The following is a 24,258-nucleotide window of genomic DNA, read 5'->3' as shown; positions in this document are numbered from 1 at the left end:
GAATCAAAACTAAGACTACTCATGCTTTAGAAAACTGACCTGTGTGACTGAGATATTATTACATATGACGTTATTAAATTGCTGCTGATGCATCAAAGTGTCAGTTGGCTTAAGACCCCCTCTAAAGGGTCTCAAGTTAAATCTGAGGGTTTGTGAGACGATGACCGAGTTAAGAAGAAAAATAAAAATACTACAGAAATCTGTATTCCTTTTTTCTCAAATCTTTGTGTTTTGTGAAACACTTGATAATTTGACCTCTGACAGCTTGAGAGCCACTGGTTGAATCTTTAACAATTCATTGTATTTTATAAACTAATTATAGGCTATGTTTTTTATGAAAAATCTTAGTCTGGAAAATAACTTGTAGCCATAGTAGTAAGATAAATAGACTTAGAGTACAGTATTTTCTTCTGAAATGCAGTGGAGTCGAAGTTCAGCAAATCAGCATTAAAAGAAAAGACTCAAATAAAGCACATGACAGCAGAGTTATCAAGAAGGGGAAGACCTCCACCTTTCTGTATGTCCGAAAGTACCAAATCCATGACCGTTATGTGACCACTAGTGGGGGCCCGAGTGTTTCAACGGAAATGAAACCTGCAGGCTGTGTTGTCTTCTGACACCTCATCGACTTCAACCTCTACTTCCTGGATACTCGTCCGTAAAAAACAGCCTGGCGTTAGCATCATTTGCTTCCCTGTTCCCGTTAGCCAGTAACGTTATCTTATGCACTCAGGCGCAGAAATGACCGTTTAATGCCACGAAATTATCGATGATAACGTAAAAAAGGCAGCGAGGCGGTGGGGGCAGAAGTCGAAGAGAAAGGTGAGGTAATGAAACTAGTGACGGTTGCGTTAGCTTGCTAGCAAAAAGATAAAACCTTTATGACCTGCGGGTCTTATTTGAATACATTTTACATGTGCGTTAATGTTTGGTTAATTGGTTTTTTACTAAATGACCGGCGGTTTAAGTGTGGCAAACGTCAGACTCAGTTGTCTCTATGTTTTCTTCAGAACGCCACGTCACTAACCGGCGGAGGACTCAGCAAAACCCACCCGGAATTTAGTCCCGAGTGTCCGCTTGGGACCAGACATTTGACCGTTATACTGCACCGTTAGCCTTTAACGGTCGGCTGGTTGACATTTTCTTACCGGAGGAGGACCTGTCAGCTAGCGGCTCAAAATGACGGCGTCCAACTGGGGTCTTATCATGAACGTGGTGAACAGCATCGTCGGAGTCAGTGTGCTCACCATGCCCTTCTGCTTCAAACAGGTGGGTCACCTGCGGCTGCACGCGCACCCGCGAACATGCAGGTGCCGCGAAGAATCATTTCCCTTTATTTAACTGTGGTGTTAAAAAAGTAGCTGTTTAGCTCATTTACGTAGCTTAAAAGCAATTACAAGTCCAGTATTTAAAAGTTACTGCAAGAAGCTTATTTATAGTAATTACTTTCCATATTTGGCTGCATATACGGCTTGTACAAATCAGACTTTACAGGTGTAGGGAACTGTTTCTATTAGCATTAATATTAGCATTTGATTTATTCCATTAATAAGACCTATCAAGCAGCACACAGGTAGCTATACACACCCTGTAAAGAGCTGATAAAATGTACTGTATTTCTGAAAACCCTGGGATGATTTGGTCCCCAGTCCAAGTTGTCACACATCAAGTACACATTACTATGCTCCATGTTGATGTCACAGAAATCATGTCTAGTCAGTGGTTGTGTGGGGTGGTGTTGGATTTTACAGAAAGCTGTTTCTAGTCTTTACTTAGACCTCGCAGATGTAAAATGGTTGTGAGTAAAAAATTAAAGACACAGTTTAGTCTAACACAACATAATTGAATAAAATTACCACAAGTTGTTGAATCAACATCATGCTAAAGTTGCACATTCTGTCGCAACTTTCAGCTTGATGACAGTGGGTTTCCTTTTGGCCTCACTGTGTTTTGTGTTGTCACTGTGCAAGGACATCAGCGTGAAGGGAAATGACTGAACACGTTGTCTGACAAGTTGTGACACAAACTTGGTTGGGGCCCTCTGTGTTTGCAAAAGCTCTGCTGAACCACCCTTTGGCAAAATGCTGTAGTGCAAGGCATTACCCTCCAACCCTGGAGTGGAAAATAGGGTAAAAAAAAGGAAGAAGAATTCATAAATTCATTGTGATCACAGTTTGATCTCTGGAAACCACATGCCGTGAAGGATTTCAGCCCACTTGTTGCCTCACTTCCTCTGTGTGTTTGCTGTGTGTGGCCATGAACCAAAATGTACACAAGTAAACTGCAACTTCAACATTTTTGCAGTATTTACAGGTATTGCTGCACTGAGGGAACTTCAGAAGATAAGGAATGGGGTTGAAAAAAAGCTAGGTTTTCCCCATTATAACATGACATCATGGTTTAATTGGGTCCTTGAATTCTTCTTGAATTAAAACACAGCAACAATATTTCAAAACTCAGTTTCAGTCATAGATTGAACTGATTTAAAACATCTTATGTTTAACATGTTGTAAAACTGATTTAAAGCATCCATTCATTTGTCATATCATGAAGCATGTGTTTACATTTTGTCAGACTTTTTCTTTCCATAAACCTAATATAAACTGGCAATTGTGTTTCCCCTTTGTAGTGGTGTTGTAGTTAGTTTTAAAGACTAAATGCAGCGAAGTTGGTTTTGTAGGATCCCAGCCAGGGTACCAAGCCTCAAGCAAAGTCACCTTGAATACATTCTTTGTCTGTATGATTTAATAGAGGACATTATTTTGCATTTTGTATTTTAGCAAGACCATATTTAAGTCTATGGATAGCTGGATGTATGTGTTCTTTGTTTAAGTGCCTCTCTGTCCTCTTACAGTGTGGCATAGTGCTGGGAACTCTCCTGTTGTTCTTCTGCTCGTGGATGACCCACAAGTCTTGCATGTTCCTGGTCCACACAGCGAGCAACACCAAAAGAAGGACCTATGCTGGATTGGGTGAGTTCAAATAGCAGTGAGTGACATGATAGACTGTCACGGATAAGCCATCTGCCACCGCCCTTTTTAAAATAGAGGAAGAAGTTGGTAGTTAGCAGCAGCAATGATTGCAATCTCACATATATGGACAGATAAAACTGTGTCAGCATCAGAATCTTCATTTAGAGAAAACCACGTCACTACCCGCAATGATGATAAACAAGAATCTTGCAGATTTAAAGTTCAAGCTACTGCGCTGGATGGAGAATAGCTAGTGTGTTGGGAATGCCAGACAAGCATAGCCATGGCCGTTTGAGATGTATTGATAGGTATTACTAAAGCAGAGACTATTTTTAGGGCACTGCCATCTGTTAGTCTGCATGTAGTTCACACTGACGTCACTCTCTTCTCTGCAGCATTCCATGCTTACGGCAAGCCAGGAAAAACACTGGTGGAGACGAGGCAAGTCTTATTATTAATTCATCACACATATTATGCTGTGACTTGACTTTCTACAAATAAAAACTGAAACAGATTTATGTTCCAAACCATAGGCTCTAATAATAATTGTGATTCCCCCTGTCCCCTCTCCCCACCTGCAGTATGATCGGTCTGATGTTGGGCACCTGTATTGCCTTCTACGTCGTGATAGCTGATCTGGGCTCAAATTTCTTCGCTCAGCTCTTAGGTTTACAGGTTTGAGATCAGTATTTGCTTTATTAATTTCTCAATCTTTGAACATTTCTGAGCACTACCGTAAGTCCTACGGTGATCTCCGCTGCTCTCTTCTGTATCCCCTTTAGAAACAGTGTTGTCACACTTATCTTCGACAGGTGACGTTCAGTTTCCGCGTGCTGCTGCTGATCGCCGTGTCTCTGTTCATCGTCCTCCCTCTGAGTCTGCAGAGGAACATGATGTCCTCCATCCAGTCCTTCTCCGCTATGGCTCTCATGTTCTACACCCTCTTCATGTTCACGGTGAGCCCACCAACTCACAGACTACACTCCATACGGTGCATCTGAATAGACTGCAGTGGAAGCACACTGTGGCTTTTGCATTCAAATCTTGGCAATCAAAATGCATGAAGTAGAACTGCCCTTGTAGAAGATAGAAGGCTTTTATCATGTTAGCTATGCAGTTGCACAACACAGTAAGTCATATGAAGTTTATCATAAAGTGCATGAAAGATGATCATATGAAGTGAAATGGAGGACAGTTTTTCTTACAGCATTTTGAATATTAAATTTGTTGATTCTGAAGCCAGTGTGCTCTTAGTTGTCATCTTCTCCTCCGACGACATGTTACACATTAAAACTATAGACGCATTTATAACTGGTAACATAGTTCATTGATGCTGCTCTCTATTGAAACCTGTTTGATTTTCCAAATATTGTTTGGATAAATGTTATTTTGTTGTATTCTGTGTTGATTCTTCCTCATATTCTCCATTGTACAGAACTGTTTCTTCCTTACTGGCACAATATTGTCTTGCTCCTCTTTTTTTAAAGAGCAAATTCACACTAATTCACATCAGGCAGAAAACAATTGCTGCACTGCTCTTTATAGGCTGAAACAAAGGCTCTCCCCTGGGAAGGAAGAACTACATGGAAGTGGCCACTAGAGACATTTTAAGCACTGCAAGTGCAAAGTAAATGGAGGTCAGATGTACTGAATCACAGATTGGTGGTTGTTAGAGTATTATCTTTCTATATTTGCTCGTTTGTTGCCAGATACAATGTCATATTAATTTTATATATTTCAGCCTTCCTCTAGACTCATATTTCTTGCCGGTTTGTTGCTGTTTGTACAGTATGTCAGCTCTTTTTTTCATTATCAATAGCTTGAATTTACTTTTATTAATTGAATAAGGAAGCCTGTAACATGTCAGAAATGGTGAAAATGTTGATTAAATTTTCCTGGCTTCCTTGATGATGTCTTCAAATAGCTGTTCTGGTCCAACAGAGAGTGCAACATTGCTCCAGTGACGGTCCAGCAACAGTTTTCTGCCTCATGTGATTCATGTCATTTACTCTTTAAATGTACACACACAGTTTGTGTGTGTGTGTTTGTATTGTTCTGTTTCACTGACCTGTAGTGCTGCTTCCACAGACTCCTCACTGCTGTTTGCAGCCTCTCTGTGTCATGTGACTTCCGTAGTTCCGTAGCATGGTGATAACCTGGAGTATTGGTGTGGTGTGTCTGGCTTCAGATGCAGGCCCGGCCCAGTCCAGACCCCTAACCCTCTAACAGTGATGTATCTTCCCTCCCTCCTTTCATCCTATTCCTTTCTGCTCATTGTACCACTTTACCTCTTTCCCTTCCTCCTTTTCCCTTGTGTCCTGCTCTCCCTCGCTCTCCTTGATATCCTCCTCTGCACCCTGTCTTTGCTCCCCTCTGTCCCACTGCTGTTTCTGTTGCCGGTGCTGTAGATAGTGTTGTCATCTCTGCGCTACGGCATAATCTCGGGCTCCTGGTTTGAGCGGGTTCACCTGTGGCGCTTCAAGGGCGTCATTCAGTGCCTGCCCATTATCGCCACAACCTTCTGCTGTCACCCGTAAGTAAACCATGGAAACCACCCCCAAAATAACACCACCGTAAGGGCAGTGGCGGGGGGGTGGAGAGTGAAGGAAGCCTGATGTTTTCCCTGCAACTTTACGCTCCTTAACCCCCCTCCCGCCTACCTGAACCTCCCGCCCACTCCTCTCAGTCATCCCCATTTTCACCTTTTCAATTCGGGTTTTGGTCTGAGAAATTTGAGCTCTGTGAGTGTGTCAGTATGTGTGTGTTTTTGGTGGCAGTAGTAATAAGGCAGAGGAGTGCAACATCCTGAAGTGAAAGTTTGATCTTTGCTGCCCTCCCGCCACTGCTCCACACCCAGGATGAGTATCCTGGGCGTGGATCTGGGAGGCTGGAATGTTCTGCTGTCCTTTGGGACTTAAATCAGGTAATTAAAGGAGCAAGACGTAGGAAACACATGCTGATAGAAAACCTGTGGGGTAGTTTGTGTCTAGATTACCCCCTCAGAAGCCTCTTACTTTTAATCAAATTTATGATTTCACTTTTATTCATTACGTATCGCCTTCATTACTCAACTTTGTCAGCTACAACAGGTTTTTCGTTCAGTATGGGCTTTCTTGTCATGTCTCTTTTTGTTTCCTTTTCTTCATTTTCTCTGATTTTCTCTCCTCATTCATTACTCTCATTATCTGTCTGTGAGCCGTCAGCATGGGTGCAGCAGCCCCCCCCCCCCCCCCCCCTCCCCGCTCCTCATGTTCGTGCTCTTCCCCGACTTGTCTTCATTTGGTTCGGGCCGTAACCTCCCTCCCTCCCCCCCTCCTTCCCCTCAGATGGTGCTGTCCTCGTTCAAACACGGGCTGCTCAGCGGCTGGTGGCTAGGGCAGATCAATGTGGTGCGCTGGGAGGGTGTGTTTCGCTGTCTCCCCATCTGTGGCATGGCCTTCGCCTGTCAGTCGTAAGTACTCCTCCTGCCCCTCCACTCGCACGGGACCACGTAATAAAACTAATGTCAAACAAGACTCAAATTCAAAAGATTCAGAACATGGAAAATCTGACAGTAGTCCTGCAGCGTCACAGTAAATTGAGTCTTTCATTGCTGCATGTAGAAATTGAGCAAACGTCACAATTAGTGCATGTGTTCTTGCATCATTCCTTTAAGCCACAGTGGAGGGTTTGGAGTGAGTTTGTCATGTGAAAGAGACACGTTTGTGGTGGAGAGGAGGTCGTTGTTGAGGGATTTCGGGTTTTAAAGTGAGGCTGCTTGATTTTGCTAATGTGCTTCTCACAGTCAGCTTATCTGTTTCTGCCCTGTGGAGAATTAACCTGAGGCTTAAACTTGCTTTTTGTCCAAACTACTGCTCTTGTTTGCTCTGATGTGACTCGAATAAAACTAAATTTGGCTGTTACAGAAAGCAAACATTTGTTGGAAATCAGCGCCTTGCAGTTGTCAAGAGACTTTTCAATGCCACAAAAACTACAATGAGGATTCACTGAATGAAACAGTCAACATGGATTACATTTAGACAAATTCCAGACTGTTAGCTAACAACAAAAGGAGAATAAAAGCTTTTTAGTGAACTTTCAGTCATTTCCCACTTAACCTTTTTGATCTGAAACTGTGCAAAATATACATGGATGCAGACCCAGCTAGTGTGGCAAATACTGTTCGTACATTGAGGTGATTTGTCGGCAGATAGTAAAAAGGTTTTCACTCTAATCTTGACATTCCATTAACTTTCCCCACAGTGACTGCAGAGGTCACACTAATACATGTCACTTCTCACAGCTTAAACAGAGCTTCTCCGTCTCACCGTATTCATTCACTACTCCATTTTCATCCATCTGCATGCTCTGTCACTGCCTTTTTTTTTTGTCCTCTCCTCTACGCTTTGCTGCTTTTGCTCTGGGTTTGCGGTGAGTTGAGCGGGTGAAGGGGAATGTGCGAGCACCGAGTGGGATCCGGCTGTGCGAAGTCTTATCTTTGATTTGAATGCGGCACTGGGGAAGGATGCAGGGAGTGCTGCGGTGAGGTCATTAGGAGCCAGATGTTTGGGTGGTGGTACTGTAAGGGTTTGTTTGTGTGAGAGAGAGTGAGGTAAGTGGCAGGAGTGGGTGACTGTAGCCTTGAGACTGAAACGAGACTTTAATTAATGTAATCGCACAAAGCCAACATAACATTATGGTATGACGGGCTCGTTCATTAGCAAGTGAGGTGTGGGCATTTTAGAGGGAGAAGAAAGTGCGCGCTTGTGTGTGTTTATGCTTGTGTGTTTTGTGCGTCTGTTCCCACTAGCGCCGCTGAGTGATATTTGGCAGGGCGATTTCTTGGCCTGTGGTCAGGCCGAGCGAGGCGAGCACTGCGTTAGGAGGCAGGCAGCTTAAGCCAAACCACTAATCAACACATTGGACCGCCGCCATCTTACAGACACACACTGATGTATTCACAGGCTGATTAAACAGCTCTCAGCACATTGGATTTTTATTACATTCATGAAATGTGTTTACTTTCAGTTAAAACATTACTTAACATCACCATTATGACGGGATGGGAACTGGCCCCGTTGTTTTTTGGCTGCACGTTTGAATGGCGAGGAGCAGTTAGCTCATAATAGAGGGACATAAGAAAAACGTGCAGTGAAAATGTCCCTCTGTGATGCTGCCATCAGCGTGCTTTCAACTCAGTTAATGATATTACCTACAGCACACACTCGAGCTCTCCCAACACGCATGCACACTTCCCCCGCGTTCGCTTTGAAGACCTCCGTCATATTTCCTCCATTTAAGGCCAGCGTTAAAGCAAAAACACATTAGCCTCTGAGTCGGGACTATTGACTGACCATTAGATGCTTCAGCTCCCCACTTACAATCTGCCGTTTTATTTAACCTTGGCCGTGCGATTTACTGGTTTGCAGATTAAACAAGCGTCAAGAAAACGCACCACGGGACGGTGCTTGCTCATAAAACCAGAGCACGTGAAAGAGAGACGGGCAAAAAGAGAACGAGAGGCAGAGAAAGTTATGGTTTCTCTCTCTCTGTGTCTCTCTGTTTCTTCCGTTCACATATATATGAGGGAGCGAGAGAGAAAAAGAGGAGGCAAGCACAAAGAGTCTGCCAGGAAAGTTTATAATGCTCTAAAACCTGCCAGGCACTCACTGTTATATATAAAGCCTGTAAATTCACTGGGTAATGTGCCGATGGTCCCCTCCACACACAGGACTGAAAATGAAGGCGACAGATACCTGGGTTTGGCAGAAAGACTCCGGTTCAACCTCAGCCAGCCTTGACTACTGTCACCCATTCTGTGTCACACACATACGCACATGCGATGCTCATATGGAGACAACCACTTCCTACACGCCTCACCCACACTGACATGACATTACATGCTGTTTTAGAAATGGATGGTATTTAAAACATTTGGAAATGAATTGCTAGTTAATCAATATTATATTCATAATAGGAAGAAATCCACGTGCTGAAAAAGTTGCATTCATGTGCATGTCTGATGTACAGATACAGAACTTGTAGGATGATGTGCTGTAAGTGGCAATCTGCTCTTCATTTCAATCATTTCTCAGCTGTTATTGGTCCAAACTGACTCCATTGTTTCTTATCAACAATACATTGAAGCCACAGGACATGAAGAGGGAGATGCATCATTTGATTAAGTGGCACAAAGGGGCTTCCATACGGCTGCACGTTTAAGAAACTCACAAAGCAGTTTCCAGACTCTCCCTGCCAGCCTCTGGAGTGACAGTTCCCATAGCAAAAGCTTTGTATCTGGTAATCCAGACAGCACATGAAAGCACCGCAGCAGCACCCATGCGGTCTTGTGTCATGCAGCATGCAGATTGTGTTGTTGTTGGGCTGCTTGTCTCTCACAGGCAGGTCCTCCCGACCTACAACAGCCTGGACGAGCCGTCCGTCAAACGCATGAGCACCATCTTCACCTCAGCCCTCAACGTAGTCACCATCTTCTACATCACTGTGAGTGGAACCACACTTCCACGCTCACCAGCCACCGTCATGTACACAGGCTGCATTTCTGCATTTGCCACTGTCAGTGCTGTCACATGGAACCCGAGTGATATTACCGGATATGTGTTTGTCCTGATCCTTTTCAAACATCTTCAAATCAATGCCTGAAAAGGTGTGAAGTGCTTTTCTCTCTTGTGCCAAAGCCACCAATTTTTATATGAGTATCAGTGGGAAAATTGCTCTTTTATTCTTTTGAATTGGCACCAAAAGAGTCTTGAAAGGGGATGTTTCCATCAGACAGCACAGCAGATGTGTTATTCATGTGCACTCAAGTTTCATTTAGCAAACAGTGAGGAACCTTGTTCTCCTACATATTCACGTCTCCCTCTTTTTGCTTGCCTCCACCTCTCTCTGAACCAGGTGGGTTTCTTTGGCTACGTCAGTTTCACAGAGAACATTGCGGGCAACGTGCTGATGAACTTCCCATCCAACCTGGTGACAGAGATGATCCGCGTGGGCTTTATGATGTCTGTGGCCGTGGGATTCCCCATGATGATCCTGCCCTGCCGCCAGGCCATCAACACCATGCTCTTTGAGCAGCAGGTGAGCTTGAATGCTTCTCATAAGCCAGCTGTTTGGGAAAGCTCCATCTTCTCTGTTCCACAGTTTGATAATAATAACAATAGAAACATGCTGTAAATAGAGCCCCCTGGAAACACCTGCCGTGGAACTCAAATATGACGTCATTTTTTTGGTGAAAACAGACCAGCAGTACTGAACATTGACAATATGATGACGAAAAATAAAACAATATTGCGCACAAGGATCGGTGCAGACACAACACTTGAATGAATGTGGCGGAAACACTAAGTCGCACAAACTGCCCCGGAAACAAAAATTGAATCGTAAATCTGAGATTTGTGACATTTAATTTATTTAATGTTTCCTCTCATCTCTGCTTCCGTCTTGCAGCAGAAGGATGGGACCTTTGCTGCCGGGGGATACATGCCTCCTCTGCGCTTCAAGGCTATCACCCTCTGCATTGTGTTCGGCACCATGCTGGGAGGCATTCTCATCCCCAACGGTATGTCCTGTGTGTGTTCATACGTGTGTGTGTGTGTGTGTGAGTGTGAGTGAGAACAATCATGCATGGATTGAAATTGCATGTGTGTGCATATGTGTACAGCTCGCTGACTGGAGGTCTTTAAGGTGCATGTGTTCCTTTATGTGGGCGGAGTAGCTGGGGAGCTTTACGACGTGTGTGAATGTGACTTTACGAGTCAGTGACTGTCACACTCTAACACAGTCCTTAAATCAGGGCCCTAACTTTTATCTCCTTTTAGACGGGCAGACGGGAAGATAGGGCTATTATTCTCACAGACTCTCTCTCCCTTCTTTCTCACACACACACACAAATCCATGTACGCACCAATATTGGCTCTCTGTCAGGTTCTTTGAGTCTGTCCGTCCCTCTCACAAACCAAAATAGTGGAGATGTAAAGGTTAGCGTGAGTTTATGTTTTATTCATCCTTTTATATGGCCACTGTTTGTTAAACTTTTCATTGGGTGGACATAGACACACACGTACACACACACACACACGGCGGGTCTGGCTGGCTCTTTGTGTATCTAATCAGACTAATAGACTGAGGAGAAGGGAGGTAAGGACCCTGGGGAGAATGGACTCTAAATCTGAGGGAGACAATATGGTGTCCGTCCTCTGGATGAACGATGGGTTTCCAGGCCCGACGCCCAGCCGGCCCGGTCCACAGAGACAGGGGTGGGGCCAGGGCTCGCTGCTGCCAGGAGCAGGGTTCCATGGACGGGAGCCTGGGCCTGGGCGAGTGCCGGTTATGAATGGCAGAGGCAGATATGAATGGAGATAAAGAGTGTAGATATGGGGAATTGCTTTGAGTTTTTTTTAGCAGAAGAGATGTGGAGCAGTGCTCTCAGCGGGAAGCAAACCCCTCAGCTCTGGCGGTGTTTGATGCCATGTTTCTCCCAGAGCTCTACAGCACTGGTTCCCAAACATTATTCTAACATACCCCCATATCCCATCAGATGAGCTCAAGTACCTTTTCATCAATGCCACCAGGCAGTCTCCAAATGTGTTCATTTCAGTTGATTTTAATGCAGATGTTGAACAACATCACAAACAGTGAATGTTGTTCTTTGCATATACTTGATTGTCAGTGTTTAGGTCAGTTTCTGTTCATACATCTATTACTTTTGTTTAGTTATTTCAACTGTCAGTCCATTACCATTCGCAATTTTTGAACAATTTATCCATTAGTTTTAGCTGACTGTGCCCCTGTGAGTACCCCTGGTTAGGCATCACTGCACCACAGGACCACAAAATAATCCCTGTGTTTTTCTCTCCCTTTCTCTCTTTAGTGGAAACCATTCTGGGTCTGACTGGAGCCACCATGGGCAGCCTCATCTGCTTCATATGCCCTGCTCTCATCTACAGAAAGATCCAGAAGAATGGCATCATCGCTCAGGTGACATAGTCAGAATTAGCACTTTCCTTATGATTTGCTCAGTGAAAATATGTTTATTCACTGTTTCGGACCTGTTGTGCTTTTCTCTCTTTCTTTCCGTCCTGTAGCTGGTGCTTTGGGTGGGTCTGGGCATCCTGCTGGTCAGCACCTTCACCACACTTTCAATTTCGACCAGAAGCCCTGGCATCAAGGTCCAACCTCCCCCCCCTCCAGCACCTGACAAGAACAACCTGCCCCTACCGGACCTCCCTGAACTGCACGGTAAAGATCACAACATGTGGTAATGGCTGGCAATCATTTATCTACTTGATGGAATGTAGATTAAAGTGGTTTACTAATGATCCGTGGAAACATTTACCTCAACGGGCCGGAGCCAGGATTGTCTGCAGAGTCTGAGAGTGGACAGCAGTCCTACGTGTGATTATTTCATGCAAAAGGCACCGGCAGCAAGGGAGACATGTTTATCTCTTGTTTTATTTTCAAAGTCGCGGACTGCAGCTCCCAAAGACGCCAACATAAAGAGAATATGAAGCCCTTGCAAAGGGCCAATGAGACTAAAACAGAAGCACAAAGCCACAGCAAAAAAAAAAGGGTTTCTTTCATCTCTGTGAGAAGAAAAGATGGAGACAGACAGAGGGACTGATAGACAGACAGCCAGGGTGAGGAGATAACCTCTTGATAATATCTGAGAGCAGCTCTGAGTGCTTGACATTGATGGAGCGAGAGTGATGCCCTTCAAACTCGAGTAATTTCTCTCCACCCCTTTACCTCTGTTTCATTTCTCCTGCCATCCCCTCCCCCCAAAACACATTGTCTACACTCCCGTCTCCCCCCATATCTCCTGTGGCAGCTATAAAATGCCTGCAAGCTCTGGCTTTATAAAGGAAAGAGGGTGATATGGGTTTGGGGAGGGGAGAGGGGTGCAGACGAAACAAATGGAGATGAGATGGAGAGGAACTCTTCTCCTTTTTAAGGTGACAGGAGAGGCTTTTTGTTTCACTTCTGCTCTTTACCCTTTGGTTCTTCAGTAGCATCTTTTTCTAACCTGCTCACCGACTCCACCAAAGTTTTTCTTTCTCCATCTTTGTGATTCTTTCCGACTGTTAGTCTGAACTGTTGTTTGATTTTACTTCTTTCTTTCCTAACATTTTCACTCCAGGTGAAACCCATTTGGTCCGACCTCCACACCTGTTTCCTGTTTGTCACTTTCAATTTTAATTCATCTCCCTCTCACTCATTCATTATACTGCACCAAATGTCTCTGTATTGCTGTTGTCAGTATTTGCTGCCACCTAGTGGATCCACTCATTCGATATAGTCAGTGAAATCAATTACAGCTGAGTGTATCAGTACAAACAGTTTATGGGAGATATGTCGAGGTGTTCATTTATTTTAATGCTAGCAGTTAATGTGTGTAATAAACATAACTGTACAAGAAAATAAAGAGGACTTGTCAGGGCCAGTGGTAAATAGTAATACAGTCATTTTACTTTGCTCAGAGAAGAGAAAATAGTGGAATAAATGAGGTGTCAAATTTATGGTTTCTTAATTTAGTCACAGTAATTCGTCTCATGCTTTCCAGACTAACTGTATATACTGGCTGTTGAAAGAAACGCAGCAAGGGCAAATAAAAAGCTCACCAGCAGCAGTACTCAACAACAGTAAAAAATATCTGAGCGTGAAAACTTTATTTTAATGGTTGTATAAATCTTTTACTGAGTCATTTTGCTATCTAACATGTTCGTAGAGGTGACGTTGAGTCGCAGCCCTGTGTTGTAATAAATTGTGTTTTGTGTGTTTTCGTGTAGACCATCCTGCAAACAAGAGGCCAGTGGAGCTAGATCAACCTGATCTTCCAGCTGTGGGGGTGTTAAAACCTGAAGAGAGGGCTGAGCCCCCCCAGATTAAAGGACCAGTGGAAGTACCCGCGAGGAAGAAGGAGGAAGAGGTGCAGTTGGACCGCCCTGATGCTGGTAAGCAAACTGAACCAGGACTCGAATCTTAACCAGTTGTCCGCTGAACTGTGTAGTATCAGTGATGTTTTGTCTGTTTACCCAGGTGTCGCAGTGCCAGAGGGGGAGGCCCATCGTCACGAACCGCCCATCCCTCACGATGAGGTCAAGGTAGACACAAGAAAAAACAACGCAGAGCTGGAGGAGGACAAGAAGCAACCCGTTCCTCCTGCAGGAGGAGGACAGGAAGAACCCAAACGAGATGAAGAGCGAGGTCATGCTGTGGCAGTCGAGAGGGCTGAAGAGAAACCGAAACCTGCAGAGGTTGTTGTGAGGAAAGAGGAGGTGGATTTGGGCGGAGGGGAAGTCCTGTCCAATGAGGTGGTAGAGAAGCCGGTTGCAGACGCCGTTCCCCCGCTAAAGAAAGTTGAGAAGCTCGATCCTGTGAAAGAGCCTCTTGCGGGGAATGTAGCTGCAGTGGAAAGTCACGCTGGGGCAGAGAAAGTCGATAATGTGGCCAAAGCTCCAGATGCTGCAGGGAAACGTGAGTGTTGCTCTTCTAGTATAACTGCAGTTTAAGGCAGCTGGGTGGAAAAACTGTTTGCTTTGGAGAATGCAACATTGACCTGGTGGTAACTTCTGATCCTTCAGCTCCACTTCCCGAAGGAGAGCATCATCCTGCAGCAGACGAGGCTCCAGCTGCAGACAGCAAAGATGCAGCTGACGAGAAGCTGGACGGTAAGTGGAGGAGAAAACTTCAAGGGTTTATTGGTGTGAGTCAGTGGTCTCAGGTCACTTCTGTGCCAACATTCAGTGATCACACAGCAAGAATTTCATGTAGAAGAGGCGGGGGTACCAGCTTTTCCACCGACAGTAGCCTCAGCTAGTGACAGCATCACGAGTGCTCCTTGGTATACACTGTTCAAAAATTTTTTCAAGTCATTCTTGAAAATGCAGGAACAAAAATACAAAAGATTGAGGCAGGTTGCAAGAAAGAGGGCACAAAAAATACAGCAAACGTAACGCTTCATCACAAATAATTGGAATGAATTTGCAGTGTGTCCGCTGCATGCTGTTTATGCCCCTGCCTCTCTTTCCACCTCTCAGTTTGCCTGTTTTTCCTCATGTGACGTAATCTCTGTGATCTGTTCTTGCTTATTGTTCCTATTCCTGACGACACGAATGGTGTCAAAGACAGCAGAGCTATTCAGATCCACTTCTTTCTCCTACTTCTTGATCTGGCTTGATACACCACACAGTCATTTTTGGCTTTTGTTGACTTTTTTGTTCTGTTTACTTTTGCCCTCTCTGTCCTCCATCTTTACCCCTTTTTTTCTTTCTTTCTCTGCCGGACTCCTATCACAGTGATAAAAAAGCTGGTTGCAGGTATGAATTCCCTCTTGCTTCTTCTCTTTACCCTGGTCTGTCGCTCTGTCATTCACTCAGTGGGCCATTTATCTATTAAATTAATAAATATTTACAAATACGTACAGGACATATATTAATTTGTGTTTTTGTCATATAACTGAATAATGTGCCAGTGTAGAATCCACCCACTCACCTTGTCCCCTAACATAGTTTGTGTGCACCTACAGCTGCCCTTTACTGCCCATTCCAGTTTATGTTTAAGGCCACAACCTAGAGATGTGTGTTTGAATGGATCACTGACACAGCACTGAGCCATAGTGGTATATTATCAATTTCCCTTCCCCTCTCACATAGAGAACTGGCCCAGCAGCAGCCTAACTATGCTTCTTGACTAATGCAGCGTCATCAGAGCAGGTTGTGACCTAATTTAATTCACTGTCTCTATCATGCAGAGGGCCAGTTCAACCACGCAGTTCTACTGCAGGTGATCAAGGAGCAGCAAGTGCAACAGAAGAGACTTCTTGACCAGCAGGCGAAACTACTGGCTGTCATAGAAGAACAACACAAGGAAATCCACCAACAACAACAACCTGCGGGTGTGTATACATATAATGTTTTGCAGATGTGGCGCTTGGTGTTGGTATTCAATAAAAGAAAAAGTGACCAAGTGTTTATAACTTAAAGGGGCTGCTGCTGAAGGCGAGGCAGAGAAAGGCATCCAGGAACACTTGGAGGTGATGGAAGGTGGAGCAGCAAAGCTCAAAGAGTCTGGCCTGGCGTCAGACCTGAAGCTGCCAGAGGTAGCTGGAGCTCCACAGGGTGGAGTAGCTGAGCCTCACGCCGTGGCCCAGAATCAAGCTCAGGCTGGGGACAAGGGCGCTGAGGTTGGGGCTCAAAAAGTACCCGTTCAAGTGCCTTACAAGGAGGATGTCGATGGTGCAGCTGGAGGAGGATCCCATAAGCAGAGCGAGCTGGGAGCGAGAGGAGTGCCACTGGGAAAGAAGAGAGTCGATGATGGTCAGCCTGTACATCAAAACAATCAGGCAGCTCAACTTAAAGATGAAGAAAGAAGCCTGGATAAGGAAAAAGAGAAAATTGAAAATCTTAAAAAAGAAGAGCTGAAGAAAGAGGATCAGGCAAGACTGGAAAAACAAAGGGTTGAGAGGGAGAAACTGGAAAACCTGGCCAAAGAACAGGAGTTACAAGTAGAGAGAGAAATGATAGACAAAGAAGTGCAGGCAAGGTTAGAAAAAGAACTGGAAAGAGAGAGAATAAAGAAGCTGGCCATAGAACAGGAGCTGGAGAAAGAGAGAGCGGCCAAGGAGAAACTCGCACAGCAGAAAGCTGCAGAAGAGAGACTTCAGCAGGAGATCCAGAAGGAAGACAATGAAATACTTGAGAGAGTGAGGAAAGAAATGATTGTGGAGAAGGCTGAGGATAGGCTGGCCCACCTGGAGCAAGCCGCAGCAGCCAGAAATGCTGGAAAAGCTGCACAGGGGGCTGAGAGAGAAGAGGGAGAAGCTTTGAAGACAGGAGGACGAGACCTCAAAGAGGAGGCTGCTACTCAGGCGGACCCCAGAGAAGGTGTGGAAGAAGGGGCCGAGGCTCACCCCCAGGGCTCCCACGAGAGGGTCAGGGACCAGGGAGAGATGGATCTAAGGCGGAGACGCAGGGCACTGGGACCAAGAGAGGCTGGAGGGCCTCCACAAGAGACCAGGGGTGTGCCTGGGCTGGAGCCCCTGCTGGAGCTGGGGGGCTCAGACCTACACGCGGCCCTGGAGGAGCAGCTACTGGCCAGGGCAATGGTGCACTCACGGCAGATTAAGCAGGTCTCAGAGGATGAAGGAGCGAAGTAACACACATCAGACACGCACAGATTCTCATTCACTCATGTATCAGACTGTGGACCACAATATTGTTGCCTTACATTCTTTTTTGCCTTCAGAAATGTTATACGGACTAAGAGGAACATTTTCTCTGTGTACTCTGGAAATAACCCAAAGTCTTATTAAAGAGCAAAGTGTATGTAAATATTAACTTATTTTTTCTTTAGGGGGAGCATTTTGAAGAGGTAACTGTTGAAATGTAAATAAAACTATGCAAATATCACTCTGGAGCATTTAGAGAGGAAGAATATACAGTATTAATGTTTGTACTTGAATCACCCTTGTTCCTCCTTATGAGAGTCTGCCTCTGCAGGATCTGTGCTTTGTCTCCTGTGCTGTTTTTGTGTTCATCTGTTACTTTGAATTGTAAATATTGTAAATGTGTAGTGCGAACAGTGTTCAAGGATTCTTTGAACCTACATTTAACACACGCCGGATGTAATGTGTGTTCACACGCCCTTATAAGTGTTGTTTCCGTCTACTTTCAAATGAAAGTAACTGAACACAACCTCATGCTGGAGCTACGAGGTATATAATGTAGCCTTACTGTTTGATGAACTGTGGACAATGAAGCAGCTCGATCCATCTGGATCCATGACTCCAGTTGCTAATCATTCCATCTTCAACATCTCTTCCTTGTTGATTTATCAGTGCCTTCCAACCCATATGCTACAGAAGTGACAGTTTATCCTCAGTTTGTGGTCTTTTGCTTCCACTGAACCTCTTACTGTAAACAGTACGGTAATAATGAGAAAATAAGGAAATATGGACTATGTAGTGTCTTCTTAGTAATCCAACTTTTGTGAAACTCCTTCAGTCACCACTGAACACATGCTGGACCTTTGCTTTGTACCAGAGGCTATTTTAATGACTATTTTTCTATGTGCATTGTATTTCTGTACATTTTGCTGATAAGAATAAATAAAAACATCTCTATGACATCCATGGCTGCTGCTCTGTTCAGGTTATGAAGACAGATCGTAGCAATGTTTTATTCACCTCTGTGTGCTCAACATGCAGTCTCCATCTCACCAACGTTATAAAAAAAGACAGTTCATTTAGTGCCAAGTAGAAGAAGTGCCATGTCATCGACAGAACAGGCTTCCAGCACTAAAATCAGTCAATGCATCTTGGCTTCTCCCGCAGCTCTGAACAGCTGATGTGTCAGCTGAGGACAGTCCACTGCTCTCACAACTCCCGGGCAGTTTCCATTCATTTGGCTTTTTTCTTGGCCTGTAGTAAAAAATGGTAACATTTGAATTGTGATCGTCTAACCAGGAATACATAAGACCAGTAGGAGGGGGGCTGACTTTGTCACTTACTGCACTTATAAAGCAGGTTTTCAGTGCTTCAAATTCCTTGGCGCACAGGTCCTTCTTCAACTCCTGTCTGCCTGTTGTGGTCGCTGCCACACACTTCCCATACGCTGCTGCCTGAATCACACACACAAGTTAACATTAAACTAAGGAAAGCAAAGGGAAGTTACATCATTTTACTACCCATCTTCAAATTTAAGTTATAAAATCTGTTATTCTATTGTATGCACTCTGTCCTCTTAAGCACAAACAGCCATTCTCACTGCTACCTCGTGTCTTTGCACTACAGCTTTGGTTATATTGTACACAATATGTTGATACTGTATGTATACAATGTATTTGTCGATACAGTATCACAGCAAACAATTCACAGAATTGCACAGAGCTCACCTCTCCTGCACACTGCGCAAAAAGTTCGGGGAAAAGTCGTATTTTCTCTCGACTGCGACTCCAGACGTTTGACCCAGACATTGTTGCTGTTCGGCCGTTAAAAGAGGTCCTTCACGTTTTTAAGTGAGCTGGCGCGCACGATAAAGATGGACCGATAATTCGGAAACCGACGCTTCTTCACAGCTTGTTGAATGTACTGGCTAATGTGTAAAACATTTAAATAACAATTACATATCAGCCAACAGACCAGGCATTTGTGTAACCGGTGGACAGCGCCATGTTGTTGACCCTGTCATCAAGGAAACGTCCCGCAGAATATTCCGTAGTGCGATTCGCTCATCTCTCTGTCAATCAAAGTGGCAACTCTCTCTTCTTTTCATTTGATTCGCTGTTTTTCGACCCTAAGCACAACCGAAACGCCAATAAACTGTAGGATTGCTACTTGCTCTTCTCTGATTGGCTAGCTGTCACCTCGAGCGCCGCCTTCCCCTCGTACCCTTATGGAAGAAGATGAGTAACCCGCAGACAGGATTGCTAAATCATGGCAACATTTATGGAACGCTTAGCTTTTCTTCAGAAAGTAAGTGCTGTTTACAGTCCTTGCTAGTTATGAAAACCATTAACAGCTGAATTGCAGGTGACGAATCTGCCGTACGTTAACGTGTCAGTTGGAATCTGTTAAGCTGTTTCATCACTAGCTTGCTAGTAGCCTGCTAGCTAACAGCAAAAAGACAAATTTGTTATCTGCATGTCGTGCTATTTTCCAGTTGAACTCCTTCGCTGAAGTCTATAACAGCAGACAGTGTGTAACACCGGTATTAACTGTCTATTTGGCTCAAATTAACATGGTACTCAGACCCTGGTGTCGTGCCAAAGTTTGTGCCCATGTCAGCATCTGTTTCACTGTCAATCACGCTGTAAAGCACACAGGTTGGGTTATGACCACGTGGATTGTGGATTTATGCATGTGTCATGGTTTGCATCACAGTCCCATACTGTCAGCTTTGAACTTGTGGTTTTAGAATCACACTTTTTTTTCTTTTTTTCTTTTTTTATCTCTTCCACCTACTGAAGGTCCCGACTCTGATGAAGGCTACAGCAGATGATGAAAACCCCTGTCCTGGCTACCTTTTCCAGGAGATTGGAAGTATCCTCTGGCAGCTTCTGTTGTGGTTCAGCCAGCAGCTGCAACTTCTGAACATTATATAAATATGATATGTGGCTCACATGACTCACACCTAGGCTGATAGCTGCTGGGTGGTTCAAAGTGTCATGTAAATGTTGCTTTTGATTAAATTTAAAGCTTATTAAGAGTAAATGTAAGGGTATACTGTGCATTATGGTTCAAAGGGTTGGAATCCATTGCTCAGTGATATCACGTAGCAAAGCCCAGTGAGACATTATCCATTTTAATGTTTTCTATTCTAACCAGGGATGAATCACGTTTCCCAGATCAAACATGCAGAGTCAATAACGCTATGATAAAGTCCTTAACCATCGTCATTCTGTAGAAATCTCCCATGAGTCTTCAGGTTGTGGGCAGTGTTTGTTGGAGTACCTTCTGGAGAGGCTGCAGGTGGAGTCCTGTCATGTCAAACTCAAGGTGAGGGCAGTGTTATTATTCAAGTTTCCGTGCCATGTAGCCTCCATGCATGCAGTTTTAAATGTTGACGGTTTTCGTGCTCGTCCTGCTTGCCAGTCGCTCAAGGTTGTGCTCATGCCGCTGCTGTTTCAGGTGCTGAAGATCTTTGTCCATCTTTGCGGTCATGGCTCAAACCATTTCCTCACAGAGCTCCGAAGGAACTCCACCTTCATCCAGCAAGCATCAGGTTAGACATTGTGCTTTTGGCTCCATTTAATTCTCATCACCCTGTCGCTGCTCCATCACCTGAATATTCACTCGCTGTTTGGCCTCTTGAAGTTTACAGCGGCCCCCCCGATCCTATCCATGGCACAGCATTGTACCAGAAAGTGCGAAATACAGCACAGGTGAGGCACAGGTTGTATTTAACTATTGCATCAATCATAGTACTCTGACAGCTGGAAAAACACACTCAATTTTTCCTTTTCTCTACTTGCAGGAAGTGGCCAGGTTGCTTTTCACAGATACCATTTCCACCAAAAGCAGCGTCTCCCCACTCGAGCTGGCCCCCCCAACGATGGGTGAGTAACAACAAAGTCCACACTTAATACATAAGAATGAATTACATATAGCGTTGGGGTTATGGAGCTTAATGAATAAGAAAACTTGGACACAAATCAAAAAGACGTAGGGGAGAGAGGGGTATGACATGCAACATAGGTCGCCAGCTGGAATTGAACCAGCGACCATGCAGACGTGGCATGTGCTGTGATCATTTTGCTAGCAAAGCGCAGGGAGCTCAGTGAATTTTAATGAGTTACATCAGGTTCTTTGTAGTTCATTCACTTAACGTGCTGAACACAAAAGGTCTTCTGTGTCTGTCTGTCCAGGTATGGGTTCAGGAAGTTCCCACAGGTCAGGAATGCAGGGCTTTGGATACAGTCCAGGGAAACAGGGGACAGGTGGGTGACACACCACCGCTCACACACACACACACAAACACACACACACACACACACACACACACTGCAGGTAAATCCAATCAAACTCATCTTCTGTACTTCTTGTACTGTTTTATGTCTGCCTCCCAGGAGGCAGTGACTCACTGCTGGATAAGATCCAGAAAGCTGCAGAGGTAGTGGCCAGTGCTGTCCTTCCCCCAACTGAACACCAGGGTATACGTCTCCATGACAACCATTACCGCGCAGTAGTTGCGCCATCTGCACCCATAGAGGTGGCCGTACCTGCGTGTGCCTACAACCTGCCTGCCCGCAGAAAAAAAGGTGAGACGTCGTAGGTGTGATGGAAACGTGGGTTAAGGGGAGTCACAGTGAGTCACTGACCAGCTCACTGTGTCGAGACTCACTCGGATTTGATAGTAAATGTTCATTTTTGACACTTGGGACTACCGTGTGTCCTCACCGCAGCATTGACCCAGCGGTGCCCAGGGCAGATAGGAGGCGGCTGGGAAGAGACCGACAGCGGCAACAGCTCCTCTCACAACTCCTCTCAGGATATCGTCGTTAACAGCAGGGCCTCTGGGGGCAGCAAGTCGGCTGGTACCGGGAGCCAGTCTGGGGCCAGTAGAGAGAGCAGTGGCGACCTATCAGAACGGTGAGATAGCATAAGATAAACCTCACATATACCACATCGTTGACCTGTCTGTCTCTGACGCTGTCTGCCTGTTGTCCAGGGTGGAAGCCTTGCAGTTAGGGGACTGCGGCCAGGAGATGGCGCTCATCAGCAGACTGACTGAAGGATCCAGAGTTTTCCTGTCCAGAGAGGAGAGCCAGCACTTCATCAAAGAGTCAGTGCATCTAAAATCAAACTGAGAATAGAGCTGTGTGGGCTGATTTCCCCTTATGGTTTGTTGGGACTGGTGTGGCCTGATTTCTGTCTTGTTGAACCTCTCAGGTGCTCCACTCTCAACTGTGAGGTCGTGCTGGAGTTGCTCTCAAGCAAGCTTCAAGATCCCTCAAGCACTGTTAAGATGGTAACGACGGTTAGATAGATCAAGGTTTTCTTTATGATCCTGTGCAATGCTAATATACATCTCTTTGACTTCCAACCCTGCAGCGGGCACTGTGTGCTGTGTCATGCCTCCTGACCTCTGACCTCCTCTCTCTGGAGCAAATGTTTGGAGCTACACAACGCAGGCTCCACCAGCTGAGTGAGGGGCCTCCAGGACCTGTGGCCAACAAAGCCACCAAGGTAAGACAGATGTAAAGAGAAAGATACACATGGCGAAGACAGATAGGACAATTCGATGATCCTCAAAGTGAGGTTGTATTTAGTTGTTCTTATCTCTTCTCACCAGATCCTGCGACAGTTTGAGGCTCTGATGGGTGGCTCTCCACACCCTCCCAGGCAGGATACAACGAACAGCAGCCATCAAGCAACAACTAGTCAGCTTCCCACATCAACATACTCAGACCCTTTACGAGCAACCCACTCTCTGCCTGACATCTCACCCACAGGCGTCACCCAACCACAAAATCACCCATCATCCACTTCTAGTCTGGCCTTGGCCCAGAGAGGGGGCTCTGGGGAGCTGACGAATGACGGCGATGAGGAGAAACTTTCTCCTGTTCAGCAAGAGTTAGTGCAAAATCAGGAAGAGCCTGTCAGGACAGCTGAGGTTGAACCGGTTGCTGAAGAATCTGAGCTAAACACAGACAGGCGCTCTTCCCCTCCAGCTGAGCCCCAGTGTGAGCAGCCCTGCCTGGGCAAACTGTCCCTGTTCAGCGGAATGGAGCTGGTGACCAAGGGGAGGCCCCTGTGTAGAAGAGAGTTGTCCCAGACAGAAACGGACACGACAGACAAGAGCTTAAGGGAGAATCTAGCTGTGCCTAATGGAATCAGCGTCAGTAAATCCAGTGAGCACGCTCCATCGATCTGCAACTCAGTCGCGTCTGATAGCAGCCAACCAGTATCGGCCTTCTCATTTCTCAACTTTTGACCGACTTCTTACAGCTGGAACTGTTCCAGTTGAACCAATGATGTCACCATGTACAGTATATCCTTTTTGGAAATCTATTTAATTTTTTTAATCTGTAAGGTTATAACTATATATATATATATAGATAGCAGATTCACATCATGTTAGGTTTTTCTGTTCTTATCTGTATGGTGCCTCAAGAGTTTTATTGAATGAGCAGACTGGATCAAGAGACAGAGATTCAAGACTCACACCTCGATTATGGATGAGTGCAATCCACAGTGAGGGTCTGTAAGCCGTGTCACTGTTCGCTGGCCGAGGTCTAATTTCTCAAACGTATTTTTACCAAGAGTGGTCGTCTTGAATTACAGGCTATTATTGACAGTTGCTTTATCTCAGGATTCCTTTTAGCTAAGTGAAACAACTCTTACGCCTCTGCAACACCTCTGAGGGGAGATTCCCCCACTTTGTAATTTGCACTACGGTTGCTTTTCTTATGGACTCATAAACCTACAAATGAGAGTTGTCTTCCATATTTTTTGGTACTAAGCTATTATATCTGTGTATACGTCATCTGAGTGTTAGTTTACAAATTATTTATTACTATTCACCCTGTATTGACTCAGACATACCTGTGAGAGTGGCTGTAGAGTGCATGTCTATGATTAAACACTGTTTGGAAAACTAATGGAAGAATATTGTGTGTGTATAATCAGTGTGTGGCATTGTGTGCGATAAGGCATCTGCAGTCACCATAATGCAAAATACCTGCAATTTCATGAACGGTTGCTCATGTACCAAAATAAAAAGCAGATTACAGTCACTGCGTCACCATTGTTGTTTGAGTTACGTACTGTGCTGTGGTGTTCAGGTCTGTG

General features: G+C 45.0%; 3 protein-coding genes across 7 annotated transcripts; 2 read left to right on the top strand and 1 right to left on the bottom strand.

Annotated features, from left to right (window-relative positions):
• The first annotated feature begins 603 nt into the window (after positions 1–603).
• Positions 604–18,095, top strand: slc38a10 (solute carrier family 38 member 10). 5 transcript variants are annotated; one of them, XM_076759458.1, is made up of 18 exons: positions 627–822; positions 1,011–1,269; positions 2,855–2,972; positions 3,368–3,413; positions 3,554–3,647; positions 3,785–3,928; positions 5,381–5,505; positions 9,353–9,455; positions 9,867–10,049; positions 10,419–10,530; positions 11,842–11,948; positions 12,056–12,209; positions 13,757–13,921; positions 14,007–14,444; positions 14,552–14,638; positions 15,266–15,286; positions 15,721–15,864; positions 15,953–18,095. In XM_076759458.1, the coding sequence occupies exons 2-18, from the start codon at positions 1,180–1,182 to the stop codon at positions 17,122–17,124; spliced, it is 3,303 nt and encodes a 1,100-aa protein (XP_076615573.1). In that variant the 5' UTR covers positions 627–822; positions 1,011–1,179; the 3' UTR covers positions 17,125–18,095. The 5 variants fall into 5 exon arrangements, with proteins under 5 accessions (XP_076615577.1, XP_076615573.1, XP_076615574.1 ...); XM_076759459.1 differs by lacking the exon at positions 5,381–5,505 and adding an exon at positions 6,299–6,423 and having other exon boundaries at positions 655–822; XM_076759463.1 differs by lacking the exon at positions 627–822 and adding an exon at positions 6,299–6,423.
• Positions 18,096–18,224: 129 nt separating this feature from the next.
• Positions 18,225–19,067, bottom strand: ndufaf8 (NADH:ubiquinone oxidoreductase complex assembly factor 8). Its single transcript, XM_076759464.1, has 3 exons — positions 18,861–19,067; positions 18,477–18,587; positions 18,225–18,387 (listed from the first exon to the last, which is right to left on the bottom strand). Exons 1-3 carry the CDS (start codon positions 18,939–18,941, stop codon positions 18,367–18,369), a joined length of 213 nt encoding a protein of 70 aa, XP_076615579.1. The 5' UTR covers positions 18,942–19,067; the 3' UTR covers positions 18,225–18,366.
• Positions 19,068–19,341: 274 nt separating this feature from the next.
• Positions 19,342–24,210, top strand: tepsin (TEPSIN adaptor related protein complex 4 accessory protein). The gene is made up of 13 exons (XM_076760857.1): positions 19,342–19,440; positions 19,935–20,007; positions 20,372–20,463; positions 20,596–20,689; positions 20,782–20,849; positions 20,942–21,023; positions 21,333–21,404; positions 21,534–21,725; positions 21,870–22,056; positions 22,136–22,249; positions 22,357–22,435; positions 22,519–22,653; positions 22,760–24,210. Exons 1-13 carry the CDS (start codon positions 19,402–19,404, stop codon positions 23,399–23,401), a joined length of 1,869 nt encoding a protein of 622 aa, XP_076616972.1. The 5' UTR covers positions 19,342–19,401; the 3' UTR covers positions 23,402–24,210.
• Positions 24,211–24,258: the final 48 nt, after the last annotated feature.

The sequence above is a fragment of the Chaetodon auriga genome, chromosome 20 (genome assembly GCF_051107435.1).
Source record: "Chaetodon auriga isolate fChaAug3 chromosome 20, fChaAug3.hap1, whole genome shotgun sequence".
Classification (NCBI taxonomy): Eukaryota; Metazoa; Chordata; class Actinopteri; order Chaetodontiformes; family Chaetodontidae; genus Chaetodon; species Chaetodon auriga.
This window is presented reverse-complemented; position numbering and strand designations above follow the sequence as displayed.

Excerpts from the sequence above, each read along its gene's own strand:
- slc38a10 (XM_076759458.1), top strand. The coding sequence starts at position 1,180 with ATGACGGCGTCCAACTGGGGTCTTATCATGAACGTGGTGAACAGCATC. Across the intron at positions 1,270-2,854 it reads TGCCCTTCTGCTTCAAACAG|TGTGGCATAGTGCTGGGAAC; the intron begins GTGGGTCACCTG and ends GTCCTCTTACAG. Across the intron at positions 15,865-15,952 it reads CCAACAACAACAACCTGCGG|GGGCTGCTGCTGAAGGCGAG; the intron begins GTGTGTATACAT and ends TATAACTTAAAG.
- ndufaf8 (XM_076759464.1), bottom strand. The coding sequence starts at position 18,941 with ATGTCTGGGTCAAACGTCTGGAGTCGCAGTCGAGAGAAAATACGACTT. Across the intron at positions 18,588-18,860 it reads TTGCGCAGTGTGCAGGAGAG|GCAGCAGCGTATGGGAAGTG; the intron begins GTGAGCTCTGTG and ends TGTGTGATTCAG. Across the intron at positions 18,388-18,476 it reads AAACCTGCTTTATAAGTGCA|GCCAAGAAAAAAGCCAAATG; the intron begins GTAAGTGACAAA and ends TTTTTACTACAG.
- tepsin (XM_076760857.1), top strand. The coding sequence starts at position 19,402 with ATGGCAACATTTATGGAACGCTTAGCTTTTCTTCAGAAA. Across the intron at positions 22,250-22,356 it reads AGCCAGCACTTCATCAAAGA|GTGCTCCACTCTCAACTGTG; the intron begins GTCAGTGCATCT and ends TGAACCTCTCAG. Across the intron at positions 22,654-22,759 it reads TGGCCAACAAAGCCACCAAG|ATCCTGCGACAGTTTGAGGC; the intron begins GTAAGACAGATG and ends TCTTCTCACCAG.